This window comes from Gadus morhua, chromosome 15 (genome assembly GCF_902167405.1).
Source record: "Gadus morhua chromosome 15, gadMor3.0, whole genome shotgun sequence".
Taxonomy (NCBI): Eukaryota; Metazoa; Chordata; class Actinopteri; order Gadiformes; family Gadidae; genus Gadus; species Gadus morhua.
In genome coordinates this window covers 7,438,336-7,452,866 of record NC_044062.1, presented here as the reverse complement: position 1 = coordinate 7,452,866, position 14,531 = coordinate 7,438,336, and the positions used below count along the sequence as shown (strand labels likewise).

The following is a 14,531-nucleotide window of genomic DNA, read 5'->3' as shown; positions in this document are numbered from 1 at the left end:
GTAATTATAAGCAGCATGTAAGCACAGATCCAAGTCTGACAGGTTCAGTCGGCATTTCGGTAGGATGGCGCACGCCGGGAGTATCGGGGCGCAGCGCCCCTGTTCCCTTGTTTAGAAAAAACCCTGGACCTAATCAAAATGTCAAGCTCAGGGCCCACTTTCAGATAGAAAATGTCAGAGCCAGAGCCACAACTGTACCAGGGAAACAAGTTAAGTAAACATGGTTGAGCATTGTTTCTTAACCACAATGAAGACTATCAATTAATGACAATTTGTTTTTATAAATGATTACCAGAAAAACATGCAGACTCAATCACCCATCATCTAGGGCTAGGCAATCAAAAATGTATATCTTGTTACTTTTTCATCTTTCTATCAGCTACTTTAAACATTAGCATCTGCAAATAGACTTTGATTAGACCCACACACACAAATGTACTTCATTGTAATCTGTTTTGATCCATTCCAGTACATTTAAATTGTTAATCAGCAACATCTACCCAGACTTATATTGACTTTTACTGTTGGCTTTTCGTTGTTTCAGATGTGTGGCTAGTGCAACACTTATGTGGCACATATTGTCTTAATAACAATAGCATTCGTCTAAGTTTTAAGGACGCAACCTTGTTTATTGTCCTTGTTCGATGGACTAATCAAGAATAATTGGCAATGATAAATAATTGTTTGTGTCCAATTATTCTTGATTAGACAAGTGGTAATCACTGGTAATTGAGAAGAATCCTCATGTATTGTGTTGCACAGCAGAACACAGAAGTAAGAGCACTGCTGCCATTACAATGTGAACGGGTGGTTGCCATAAACATTAAAGGAATGGTTCAGTTTCTGTGCATATGACCGTATATAACAGAGGCAGGGAGGTGTTTATTTACCGGAACGAGCTGTAGTGCAAAGGCACCGAGTGCTGCAGGAGCGCCGTGCTTCTAAAAGGTCTGTCATGCGTATTCACCCAGCCGTGGCCCAGCAGAGGCAAGCGTGTTTTGTCCCCGAAATAAACAGTTTCTGTGTTGCTGCTGGCACACACAGCTCAGGAAATGCCTCAAGGGGAGAGGTGGAAAATATGAGGGGAAACCGAGAGAGTGAGAGTGAGAGTGAGAGAAGACAAGCCGAGTGATATTGTCTCCACATAAAGTGCTTATATGAAAGGATTTCAAGGTGTGTTTCTTGGCTACAGAAGAGGAGACCGCCACCACCCCTTCTTTAGAACTCCACCCGTACAACAATCATAGTCATAGTGGTATGGAGGGTGGGAGGGCGGTCAGGCCAAACTTAAATAAAGTACAGCAAAGCCTTGATTTCAAGTCAGCCCCGCCTCCTAGGACGGTGGACCTAGTGTGTTGGTCAACAAAACAACTTTTAAGAAAAGTGTGTGGTTGGGGGGGGGGGCAGGGTTTGGTCACAATTTGGTTGTTTAGGAAGAAAATAAAAAAAAGGACGATTTTCTTGCAAGGAAACTCTTCCTCTTCCTTCTCCAGGAAGCAGTGGGAAGGAAACACAGAGAGGCCTGACACATTTCAGGAGGTGGGAGCGAGCAGAGGAAAAGTTTACTGCCGATGGCAAGTTGTTAAAGGACGACTGTAAATGTGCTGGGGAGCGAGAGTGTGAGCGAATAATCGAAATGGCACCTCTGCAAAAATAACCAATATATATAAAATGTTGTCAGGAAATTTCTGCAAATGTTACATAAAATCGTTTATGTGAAGCCCAAGCAAAGTCCTGAAATGAATAGGCTATTGCAAAGAGTAGTTTGGTAGCTACTACTAAATACTGCCTGCATCAATGTTTACAACGAGCCTTGTCGTCTCTCAGACTGAAACTCTCACTTCATGAATATCCACACAACTTGGCCAGCCTAGTTCTCCACGGCATACCTTTAGTCATTGCAGATGGTATGGTTTAATCTAACTGTAATGTCAATGTCACATTGAAGTTCAATAAGACAACACAAAAAGGAGTGTTTGAGTATCAATTATCATCAGTCACATTTTAATATATATTATAGTTAAGAGTGTCATCCGCATTAAACCATATCCATGTGGGTTTGGGAAGGCAATTGTGTTAGATCTTTGAAGTGTCTAGGACCAGAGTGATCCCTGCTGTAACTGTTGATGCAGCCGAACCGGGATTACAGAGCATGTCGATTAGGAACGACACAGGGCAGCGTCCCACATTCCTGGAGGGGCCCCTGGAGATGGCTGACGGGGCCTCGCTTGTGATGTCCACGGGGAACGGCAGGAATAAACAGCCAACGCAGACACTGTCCAGAGGACGCGTGACCATGTGGGATCAGTCTCTGTATGTCCAGGTGTTTGGAATTATACATATCTATTAAGGATGTTAAATTAATTGACATGATGTTGATTGTTAAAAAAAAAATCAAGCAGTGTGATTCTGTGTTGGACCATTTGGGGACAATTCTGATAAAACAACCGAAAGCATTGGTTTTTTCCTTCGACTCAAAAGCACTTTGAGTGTCTTGAAAAGCCTTAGATAAATGCAATGATACAACCGGGTGTTAGTGTGATTAGCCCTTTTGAAAATCTGCGTCTTCTGACATCACTAGTAGGGGGACATGCCTGTGCTTGGATGCACACATCCAAGCACACATAGATGTGTGCTTGATAGATCAGTCTACCAGCCTACTCAGTGGACTGAAGCAAAGGTTGCTCAACTATCCAGCACACATCAAGGTGGACACGCCCACACTACTAATGTCAGAAGATGCAGATTTCCAAACAGCTTGCAAGGGCAAATCACACTCACATCTGATGGTATAATATGTGTCTCCTTTAAGATTGACCATGGGTTTTCCTCTTTCTTTAAAGGCCATATCCGTTATATTAACCTTACTACAGCACTTTTTTTACCATGTTTTTAACAGGAAATGGCATGGTTGTTGCAGGATATTGACATCAACAGTTGTAATTACGAGGAAATGGCATAAATAGCTCTGTTTTCAGGTCAAAAGTCTCCACTGACCAAGAACAATGAAGCACACTGTAAATCAAATAAAGACTTTGATTTTGTTGAATTAATTGACAAATGTATTTGAATGTGTATGATAGGGAATTGGAAGCCAAAGCATAAACTGCTTTCAAATAGACCCAATTCAAAAGGGATACACAGTCATCTGTGGACACCTATAAATTACATGCAATGATGAAACCTGCCTTCCACAAGGTAAAACATCAAGATAGTTTCTTTGAAGCAGAAGGCCACAACTTTAAAATACATTGGGCTCTCTAAGTGGGCTGGTATGGCATGGAAGAAGAGTAAATATGCCACCAGAAACTTGCCAGAAGATGGAAACTAGTCCTTTTCTGGATGCCCATTAACAAGGGAAAAACGTAATCCCTAGGAGTGCTCCATGGCTGCTGGCTCTAAGCTCCCCGGTGCATTTTATAGGGCTCTACGTGTGAGCCTGCATGTTGACAAGCGATAGGGATGGCACGACTTGAGTAAATTGACAATAAACTTTCAGGAGGGAATGGCTAAACACGGCAATTTGTGGTTTCATGACGCGTGGAACAACTTCACCACTTTGGAAAATCCCATTAAAAATACTTCGTAATCAAAAGTAAATCACCTGGTATCAACTGCCCCAAATACAGTTGCTGCGTTTTTATTTGTGAGCCCCGTTCTCATAAAGAGGACCTTCCCCTCCCCCTCCCCCACTTCCATCTAATTAGAGATGAGGGCAGGGGTAAGAACTTTGACACATGGTGGTACATAATCGCAATCAGTAGGTAGGTAGTCACTTCTCACAAGCTGCAACAGATTCTACTTCCCTGGGAGATAACCATAGCAGAAGCCTGACCCCCGCATTGCTGTCATGCCTCCAAATACTGCATACTTATCCCAACAGATGCCTGCCTGAGCCAGGGGTTCACTCCGTGCATGCAGCCTCATTAATTGCAGCAGCCCTTCTAATACCAAAGAAAGTTGTTAATAGCTAGAATAAAAACTGTTGAGCGTTGAACAGACGCCGCCATAACTGTAAGGATAGACGCAATTAAAAAACGTGTTTAACATGTGGGATAGCAGGAACAAGTTGTCCAATTTAGGAGGAATTAGCATAGAAAACCACAACAGCACAAAATAATACTGTTGGGAAAGTCACCCGCTCCCACAAAAACAAATCGAATACAAAAGATATTGGTAATTTCCTGAGAACCGAGATAGCAAAATCGTCACATATTGCAAAACGTGCTTGGCTGAGATCCAACAAGAAGAAAGAGGAACAGCGATTCAGCTTGACTCCCCCACTGGACGAGTTCTGTCCTCCTGGAGGCTACGCCAGGGGCCTGTCAACAGCCTGGATGAGCCACCATGTCACAATGAGGGTGCAGAGAAGTGACAACACCATTCCTGGAGCCCATCAAACAGTAACCTCAACAGCCAGCATGTCAATACTACAGAGAGATGTAATGTAACTAGCCACTGCAATATGGTTTCAAAGAAGAATAAGCAACGCAAAGACAAATAGGAGTTGCATGCATTCCTGTGGTTTCAAACTACCAGCACAGCAAAAACAAAAAAGAACAAACAAGCAAAATGGGAATAGATGACTTCACTTGGATGTGTGCCATTCAGCTGGACTTCCATGTGCCCAGGGAGAGCTGAGCAAACAGCTGCGTGCAAGAAGACCCAGCCCCCTGAAAGAACGCCAAGACACAACTCCCCAAAGCTGAGGCCCTGGGTTGGGGCTTGTGCAAAATGTTCAAAACACTTGAAAACACAAGCGCTACCACCGGCTAAGTAAGCTTCGCTCTTTAAGCACTACAGCTAGCATATTCATCATTATTTAGAATGATACTTTGCAGCATCATGCTTCATAGATAATCTAGGCTATCAACCGAGACCAGCATACCTAAGCCGTCACTGCCCAATAATGAGACCTGATCCTTTAATCTTCGCTCCTTATCATGAATAATCCACAGCCGCATTCATTTTTAATACAGGCTGCCCCAAGTATGGATTCCTACATGCTAGGACTTGAGGGGATACAGGAAGAGAGCAAGGTGAGAGAGATCATTAAATGATGTTTCTGAGCCCTGTATTGTATGTTACCTCGGTACACTAAGATTTCCGCTGAACATTACTCTCGCCAGAAATTGACACACTTAAAACAAAACAACTTAATAAAACAGGGCATCCAACAAGGTTCAGTATGTAACCGAGTACGTGACATTTCATATGAAATTGTCCGAACTGTTGGCATTATGAATGTGAGTGACACTGTCAAATATAAATACAGACGTATCAATAAACATAACTTTAAACACAACTTAAAATAGGCCAAATGACCACACTGCAAAATCAAGTATTCAACCGGATCCAGTATTAAAACATCACACATTTTCTTCATTCAAGCATTGTAGGATTTCATTCAAACAAACACACTCAGGCACACACAGAACAGAAGTCCTAACAGCAAGAAAGTATACAAGCTGCATACAGTGTGGTGGAAGCCCTCCGTTGGCCCGCCCCCTTACATCCCAGTGAGTGGAGCAGATCTAGGTCAAAGCTGATTAATGTGCCCACAGCTACTGTGGGGTTGTGGATCAGGTGGCATCAATTGCATTCTCTCCGACTGCGAATGCCAACATTGAGGATGACCACAATGCAACAAGCATTCAGGTGTCAAAACAGCATGGGTTATCTGGACATGTAGCCTAAATACTACATACTTTCTAGTTAGTACTACTAGTACTATGCAAACTACTATAGCGATATCACACTGCATCGTGTATATTACAGTGGGTTTAATGGAATACGAGACAGTAAACAAGGTTATGGCCTACTGGCATTGCTTATTTGTGGCATTTAACGTCATTCGTATATAACACTCATTATATACACATATATATATATATACACATATATATATACACATATATATATATATATATATATATATATATATATATATATATATACACACACACACACACACACACACACACACACACACACACACACACACACACACACACACACACACACACACACACACACACACATATATATATATATATATATATATATATATATATATATATATATATATATACACACGCGCACACACACACATACATACATATTAATATATATATATATATATATATACATATTAATATATATATATATATACAGGTGCTGGTCAAATTATTAGAATATCATGAAAAAGTTGATTTATTTCAGTAATTATATTCAGAACGTGAAACTTACATATTATATCAATTCATTACACACAGAGTGATATATTTGAAATGTTTATTTCTTTTAATTTGGATGATTAGTACTGACAATTACTGAAAATCCCAAATTCAGTATCTCAGAAAATTAGAATATTAGTTACGACTAGTACAAAAAATGATTTTTTAGAAATGTGGGCCAACTGAAAAGTATGAACATGGAAAGTTTCAGCATGTATGGCAATCAATACTTAGTTGCAGCTCCTTTTGCCTGAATTGCTGCAGCAATACGGCGTGGCATGGAGTCGACCAGTCTGTTGCACTCCTCAGGTGTTATGAGAGCCCAGGTTGCTTTAATAGTGGCCTTCAGCTCTTCAGCATTGTTGGGTCTGGCATCTCGCATCTTCCGCTTCACAATACCCCATAGGTTTTTTATGGGGTTAAGGTCAGGTGAGTTTGCAGGCCAATCAAGAAGAGGGATACCATGGTCCTTAAACCAGGTACTGGTAGATTTGGCACTGTGTGCAGGTGCCAAGTCATGTTGGAAAATGAAATCGTCACCTCCATAAAGTTGGTCCGCGGCAGGCAGCATAAAGTGTTCTAAAACTTCCTGGTAGACTGCTGCATTGACCCTGGACCTCAGGAAACACAGTGGACCAACAGCAGCAGATGACATTGCACCCCAGACCATTACTGACTGTGGAAATTTTACACTGGACTTCAGGCAACGTGGATTCTGTGCCTCTCCTGTCTTCCTCCAGACTCTGGGACCTTGATTTCCAAAGGAGATACAAAATTTACTTTCATCTGAAAACATAACTTTGGACCACTCAGCAGCAGTCCAGTCCTTTTTGTCTTGAGCCCAGGCGAGACGCTTTTGACGTTGTCTCTTATTCAAGAGTGGCTTTACACGAGGAATGCGACAGCTGAAGCCCATATCTTGCATACGTCGGTGTGTGGTGCTTCTTGAAGCACTGACTCCAGCTACAGTCCACTCTTTGTGGATCTCCCCCACATTTTTGAATCGGTTTTGTTTGACAATCCTCTCCAGGGCGCGTTTATCCCTCTTGCTTGTACTCTCTTTTCTACCACATCTTTTTCTTCCCTTCGCCTCTCTATTAATGTGCTTGGACACAGAGCTCTGGGAACATCCAACCTCTTTGGCAATGACCTTTTGTGTCTTGCCCTCCTTCTTTAAAGTATCAATGGTCATCTTTTGGACAGTTGTCAAGTCAGCAGTCTTCCCCATGATTGTGTGTCATACAGAATCAAAACGAGAGACCATTTAAAGGCTTTTCCAGGTGTTTTGAGTTAGTTAGCTAATTAGAGTGTGGCACCAGGTGTCTTCAAAATCTGACCTTTTCACCATATTCTAATTTTCTGAGATGTTGAATTTAGGGTTTTCATTGGTTGTCAGCTATAATCATCTTCTTTTTGGCAAAAAACACTTATAATGTATCAGTCTGTTTGGAATGAATGTATACATTCTACAGGTTTGACTTTCTAAATGGAATTAATGAAATAAATCAACTTTTTCATGATATTCTAATAATATGACCAGCACCTGTATACACACATTCAGAAATGCATCCACACAAATACACACGTTAACCATGCTTAAACAGCGTATGGCTGTTTCCCCAGTAAAGCAGGGGTTGTTATTTAATACTAGTGAGGCGTGAGGCATCCGTGTGCCTATATTTATAAGTGTGTGTGTGTGCATGGGATGGGACGGTGGGACATGCATGCCATGATCCCATTGAAGCGCAGGCCTGCTTGGAATGAGGTCCACCCCCCTCCTAGCGTTGACCCGGGTTATATATGAACCTGTCTCCCTGACATTATTTAAAACAGAACCCCTGAGGTGAGCTTAGCAGTCAAATCAAAGCATCCACCCGTCACCAGAAGACCCGAGGCGTCAGTGACAGTCGCTATGTAGCTGTAGCGTTAGCATTAGCCATCCACTAGTTAGCCCGCTAGCGGACAGGGCTAGCGGGCTAACCAGTCTACCAGTGCTCTCGGACGGGTCGCTAGAGGCTTCGACCGGCTTGAGCGAAGCGAGCTCCAACGCGGGGCCCAGGCTCCAGAAGGACCGTTAATTCATTCACTATGCAAACGAGTCACGTTACTAAGGGTTGGAAAACCCTACCTTGGAACACAGCTCGGAGACGACCGGTCTATTTCCCATGTCGCGAAGAGGTTCATGGGCACAGGCACGGCGCCAGAGCCCGAACCAGAGCCCGAACCCGGGACGACAGCCCCCAGAGCCGCTCCGGTAGGGAGGGACGCTGGTGCAGGTCCACCGCCGCCTCCACCGCCGCTGCCCGGGTTCAGGAAAGCGGCCCGAACGCCTCCTCTATCCACCGCCGCCGCCATCATCACCTCCACTGCCTTCGGACCAGCTCTTCTGTCGAACCGTGGGACTGGATGGTGAGCTGCGGCTTCACCGAGAGCTCTCTCCTCGGTGTTGTGGTGTGGAAGTCCCAGGGCTCCAACGATGGAGCGGCGGGAGCTGTGGATGGGCGGGGCTTCTTGTTCCTGTAGTAGCGCGGGCGAGGCATAGGGGGCATCGTTGAGCGGAGTCCATGGTATATTTATTGCTTTTATAGTGCATTATTAGTAAATATTGAAATAAAAAATATCTAGATTCCATTCATTCTTAGCTATTTAACATGCATTGGGAGGTTGTTATTATGGGAGTGGCTCAACCCTAGCATGAGCTCGTACGCTGACCGGGTACTGCGCCTTGGAGAGAACCAGGTTGGAGTTCCCACCTGTGGTCCTATGCCACTTGTTGTCATTCCTTCTCTTCTTCAACCCACTTTTCCTTGCCTCTCTGCACTGCCACGTCCTTAAAGGCACAAAAGCCAATAAAGAAATATATATATATTAAGATAAATGCATCTGGGCTGGAATATTTATTCCTCAAAATGAATATATTTTATTTATGTTACATAAATACGGTTAGACCAGTCATATTTCTTCTTTTTTTTTTTTTTTTTCAAATAAATAATTCGTTAAGGTGGTTATTAAAAGTAACGAAACGCTTTATTATTGCGAATCAAGAGTCAACCAAGTCAAATAACTTAAAAAAAAATAATGTGTGGATACACTGCCACCTGGTGTTGAACTACTTTGTAGAGCACGGATGGAATGTCTATTAATGAATTTATTTTTGCACACCCTTTCTCATCCTATAGGTGTCAGGATTTATCTATCATTAAATGAAAAAACATCGACGGTATCTTTCTTCCCTCGACATATTTGTCTTATTCTAAACCTCTCTTCCTCGACCTTGTCTCAAAACTAGGATAGGTTGTACAACCATTTGATGTTTCTTTACATATCAGTATAGTATAACACTACAACAGAATAAAATAATAATAAAACACACTCAACCGTTAAATAGAGTGTAAAGTCCATTAAGTGATAGATCAAAGCATCACTTTAATTTCCTAGAAAACATAAACCTATATATAACAACTAGTGGCTGGTTGTGGATGGTCGCAGGGTAGTGTTTATCGGCATCCATGCCTAACCTAACCTCTTCCTGCCTGCTCTTTAATGACATGTATCTGAATTAACTTGGACAGAGCAAGTCACCTTGGGGTAATGTGTGCTAAATGACAAAATGCTAGTAGATCAAAGGGTGGTCAACTTGATGAACACACACAGCTGTGTTCCGTGTTGGATTTCTTTCCTTCTCACCTTTCGATTTTTAAAATGACAACACAGCATCCATTATGCGATTTTGAACAACAACACCGGTTTGAATCGAATTGTAATGATTATCTTTGTTGGTTATTTATTTTTTAATTCGAAAAAAATCATTTTTTACAGACTCGTTGTTTGGGTACAATAACAGGACGTAATAAAAAATGTATTGATTTTGTTGAGTGCCAGCTTTCAATCCTTTGCTATAAACAACCGTGGTTGGATTACTGCAGTAGTTTTTTTAAATAGTTGTCAAATTGCAGTCACACACACGTCCACACCCACACATACAAACGTCCACACCCACACCAAGCACACACACACACACACACACACACACACACACACACACACACACACACACACACACACACACACACACACACACACACACACACACACACACACACACACACTCCCCTGTTTAAATAATGGCATTCAAGGGCACATTCCTGCCAAAAAAAACCTTTCAAACACGAAGTGATGTGCGTCATGCCCGGAGACGATAAGGTCCTGCCGCTGATGAAAAAGTATTTATTTTAGGACCCCTTCTTGACAGCAAAGAAGTTCAATGAATAGCGCATGATCACGGGGAAACACAGGCAACGATTTACCAAGCAGTGAGACAATGAGTGTACACGATTTTTAGAGGGTAACGTTCTCCACCTGAGCAGTAACAACACAGAAAAAAAAGAGCGATAAGGATTGGCCATGGCTGAGCAAGTGGCCAGGTCTACAAGGATGCAGCTGAAGGACTCTCCATGAAAAAGATATTAGAAGATTTGCATAGCCTTTTTATCAGACTCTGTGGCTACAGCGACTTACTTTTAATTTGAGAGAGGACTGGAGCTATCTCTAGGTACACAGATCATTCAAACAAAGGCCTTTTTAATTGATTAAGGCTGTCGTGAAACTAGATTTGTTTTGGCATGCTTTGGCATGAGTTGGATAACCTTCCAATAGATGACTAATGTGGATTGGCAATGCAAACTGCATTTAATGCCACCGTGGCCCTTTTGGTGTGTTAAACCGATGAAGTGTCGCCTGTCTCAGGACTCTAGACACTGTTGATTTGAAAGTCGGTGACTTCAACCTGTTAGTAGGCGTTATGCGGCAGAGTTTGCGCCACAAACACAAATTAAGGAGAGAGAAACGGTGGGCACTGGGGAGTCGAAAGAAAAATGATGCATTACCATATGCTGATTTCCAAGGGGCCTAACTGTGTTTATACCGGGCTCTACCGAGCGAGGGGGAGTCGTGTGATACCTACAGCACCAAGGAGATGAGATCGTGTTGAAAGTGAGGCTATAGCTGTTGTCAATGCGAAGCCTGCATCTATATCTTAGTTTGTGAACCCAGGGGCAACATCAACATCTGCTTTGTTGTTTAGTTTGAGTCACACCTTTCACATGACAACATTGGGAGGTGACAGAGGAAATGTATTCAACAATGTGTTTTTCTATTGTATGGGTTTTAAACGTTAATAATTACAGGGTTGAGCCTGTGTGGCTGACAATTAATTAACATCCCATTTTGCTGCGTATATCATAAGGTCTCTGTCTCAGCCAGATCACCTATAGTTTGGTAATCAGCCATACTGCAGGGGAGGAAAAACTGTGAGTCAGCTTATCTGAAATGTAATTAAGCTGCAGATAGTGAGAAAGGGGTTAAGGGTTGTTCTGGGCAATCACAGCATGCCAATTAACCCAAAAGAGTCTAACGGAGGCACCCCTCATCAGCAAAAAGTGTGTGCACTGCTACTGTTGTGTACCCCCACTTCCCAGTCTCATATTGCAACCGACTCCAATCATAGCTCAGAGCTATTGGTCTCCGAGGAGCCCCCAGACACAATTTAAAGGTCCTGTCTATGTGTAATTTGTCGGAGAGATTGCCACATGCTCGGATGGAGCGGATTAATCCGAGACACGGATATCTTCCAATGATAAGGCTGCTCTGTCTATCTCACTGCTAATCACGCCTCAAAACACTAAAGGGCTACCCGCCCACTGACAATCTAATCAAGGTTTTGTGAGCACAGCAAATTAACTATATTACGTCTCTCATGGATCATATCCTCCCTTACTGCCCGATCGATGGCTATCTAACGCCTCTGTGATAAATCTCAGGTACTGCCGTTATGTCTTAATGTGATCCCGTCACAATCTTTAGGGCTCAATGTTATCTTTAATACCCTGTCGCCAAATATTGACACTAGGTTTTAAATGCCAACCCCCTCTCTGTCAATACCTGACTTCAGGCCACTGGCAGGGACATCCAGGAGCATCCTTCCATTGCGGCGTTCTGCGCCACACTAAATCCACTGAGACAAAGGCGAATGCAGCAAATCTTACGTGTGAAGAAAGAAGTCAGGAAATAGGCCCCACATTACTGCAACATTCATCACGTCAGCTGTTTCTCGTATAAAGGAACAAAATCGGTATTCAGGCCATAATTCCAATAACTTTTTTATTGCGTTTTCCATCGGCCATTGCAATGGCCTTTATCAACATGTGTATGAGTTGAGGGGATTGAACTCCCTCGATCTATTCAGTCTCGGTGGACATTAAAGTTTGGGGTTTGTGCGCATAAAATTCCCCAACTGCTCGATAAAACCCTTCCTTCCTGTTTTCATTCACACCCATCTGGAGAAAGCAGAGAGGGCCGTTAGATGAGGAGGGCATGAGGGAGAGGGGGACATCACCCAGGGAGGGAAAGACCGAGATGAAAAACAAAAGACCGTTGGAGGGAAACGACGGGGAAAATCTTCGCCTGGCCATGTATGCAAATCGCGTAATGGGAACCCAGCTCTGCTGTGCGGTGCACATTCAAACCTGCAGCTCATTTTGTGAATTTGCCTGTATTCTGCCCCCTCTGAGACATGGCTGAGGCTCCACCGACTCTCGAGAAAGAGTCCCCCCCCCCTGACGGTCATTGTGCTCCCCGCTCCGGACAATGTACCGGAAAAAAGCGGAAAGACACACAAAAGCGAATCGATGGCATTAGTATGAAAGCAGGCATGTGGCGGGGGAGTTGGTGGGACAAACATGCAAAACAAAAGGCCTCCAGGAGTCCTGCACGAGCGTCCTCCACGGGGAGTCGCCACGCGGTCGGCGCCGGGCCCCGTATCAAACCGGTCTGGAAGCGTGCCAAAGGCGGAGGATTCCTCCCTCCACTGGGTGTCCATCTTAACAAAAGGTACCACTCCCTGTCGCTATCGGGGCATTGTTGAGGGGAGACATTTTGCATTTAGATTTCCCAGAGCAGAGATAGGAACAGGAGGAAATACCTGGCGTGGTGTCAGCGTCCTGCAACATAAAGCTGCTCCTAATGAGCTCCCTTCAGCCCCTGTTATTGGTTATTCCGCGTGTTGATTTGTAGTCGACTTGAAAGTGTTATGTCCCCCCCCCCCCCCTGCATTAACCCAAATATGAAATAACAGCACCCCCCCCCCCCAACCCTAAGGTAAGCTTGATTGCAAGCTCCGGTTTCTTTGAACTTCGGGGTAATCAGTCATTGCCAAACTTCCCATAGACGTCCCCCCACGGAAGGGAAAAGGGTATCTGTCTATCACAGAATTCCTTGAAGTGCTTCGTAACGAGCCGTTATGGGGAGCGAGTCCTTCTCAAATGCCAGCTTACGGCAGTGGGGTGATGGGGGGGGGCACGGTTGCCACTTGGCCAGGCCTTCGCGGGGGGGCATTCCCCCCTTCCCTCCCTGATATATGCTGGGACTGTAGCCTCTACCGCTGCTGGGAGTACGCGAACGCAGCTTCTGTCCCAGAAGCATTCTGGGAAAACAAGACTCTGAAAGCAGTTATCCTTTGAAGGGCTCGCACATCCGTTTATCCGTATTGCCATCGTTTCTCTTTTTTATGTTTAAATTGCACAATTTAGCTCGACAAGAGAGTTTCCGTTGCATGTGTTTACACACACAGTAGGCCCTCTTATGTATTTGGTAATTTAAAATGGTCAAGCTGTGTTTGTGTGTGGGGGGGGGGGGGATATGATATGGAAAACGTGTCTCCTTTGAGGTGACTTGAAAACAAAACGTTACTTTCCTTTCCGTTGTTGTTGCTGTCTTCCTGTTGAATCACAAGCCGGTCATCATGACTACTGTCGGATTTGAGTTCACCGTGACCACTTTAACCATCTGCTTGATCACATTCATTCATTACTAGAATGTGATTGAAAACACATATTTATTCATATGTCATTGTGTATTTATTATTTCTAAGATAAGCCACGGCTCGGCATGTGAGTTTTGCTCGCAGCCCAGGCAGAACTGGCTGCCTCATATCTCCATTCATGCCCTAATAGAGATAACATATTCTCACTGTGTTCACACAGACTCATTCCCCATGCTGTGCAGGAGTCAGAAGGTATAATGAAGAAATAATGCAAATTTAGAGATCAGACGAAGAAGAAGACACACAGAAAACACATGAATCACAAGTCTTCAAAGTCTTCTTGGTGTACTTCTAAACATCGGCGCTCTCTATATGCCCCCCTCTTTGCATACTCCCAGTGCTTTGAGTAGGCCTAGATGTCGCGGGATGCTCAGAGAGTGTGCTGCTGAGAGACGTTGTTCTGCGGAGCGTAGCCG

The 14,531-nt window shown here is 43.7% G+C and overlaps 1 protein-coding gene across 2 annotated transcripts in view; it reads right to left on the bottom strand.

The window, feature by feature from the left end:
- The window catches only part of LOC115560304 (phosphofurin acidic cluster sorting protein 2), a 49,785-nt gene extending 41,051 nt beyond the window's left edge, over positions 1-8,734 (bottom strand). The window contains exon 1 of one of the 2 annotated variants that reach the window (XM_030379682.1): positions 8,365-8,734. In XM_030379682.1, coding sequence (XP_030235542.1) covers positions 8,365-8,594 — 230 coding nt within the window. In that variant the 5' untranslated portion in view covers positions 8,595-8,734. The remainder of the gene's footprint in view (positions 1-8,364) is intronic. The other variant, XM_030379683.1, reaches the window with a different exon arrangement.
- Between the last annotated feature and the right edge of the window lie 5,797 nt (positions 8,735-14,531).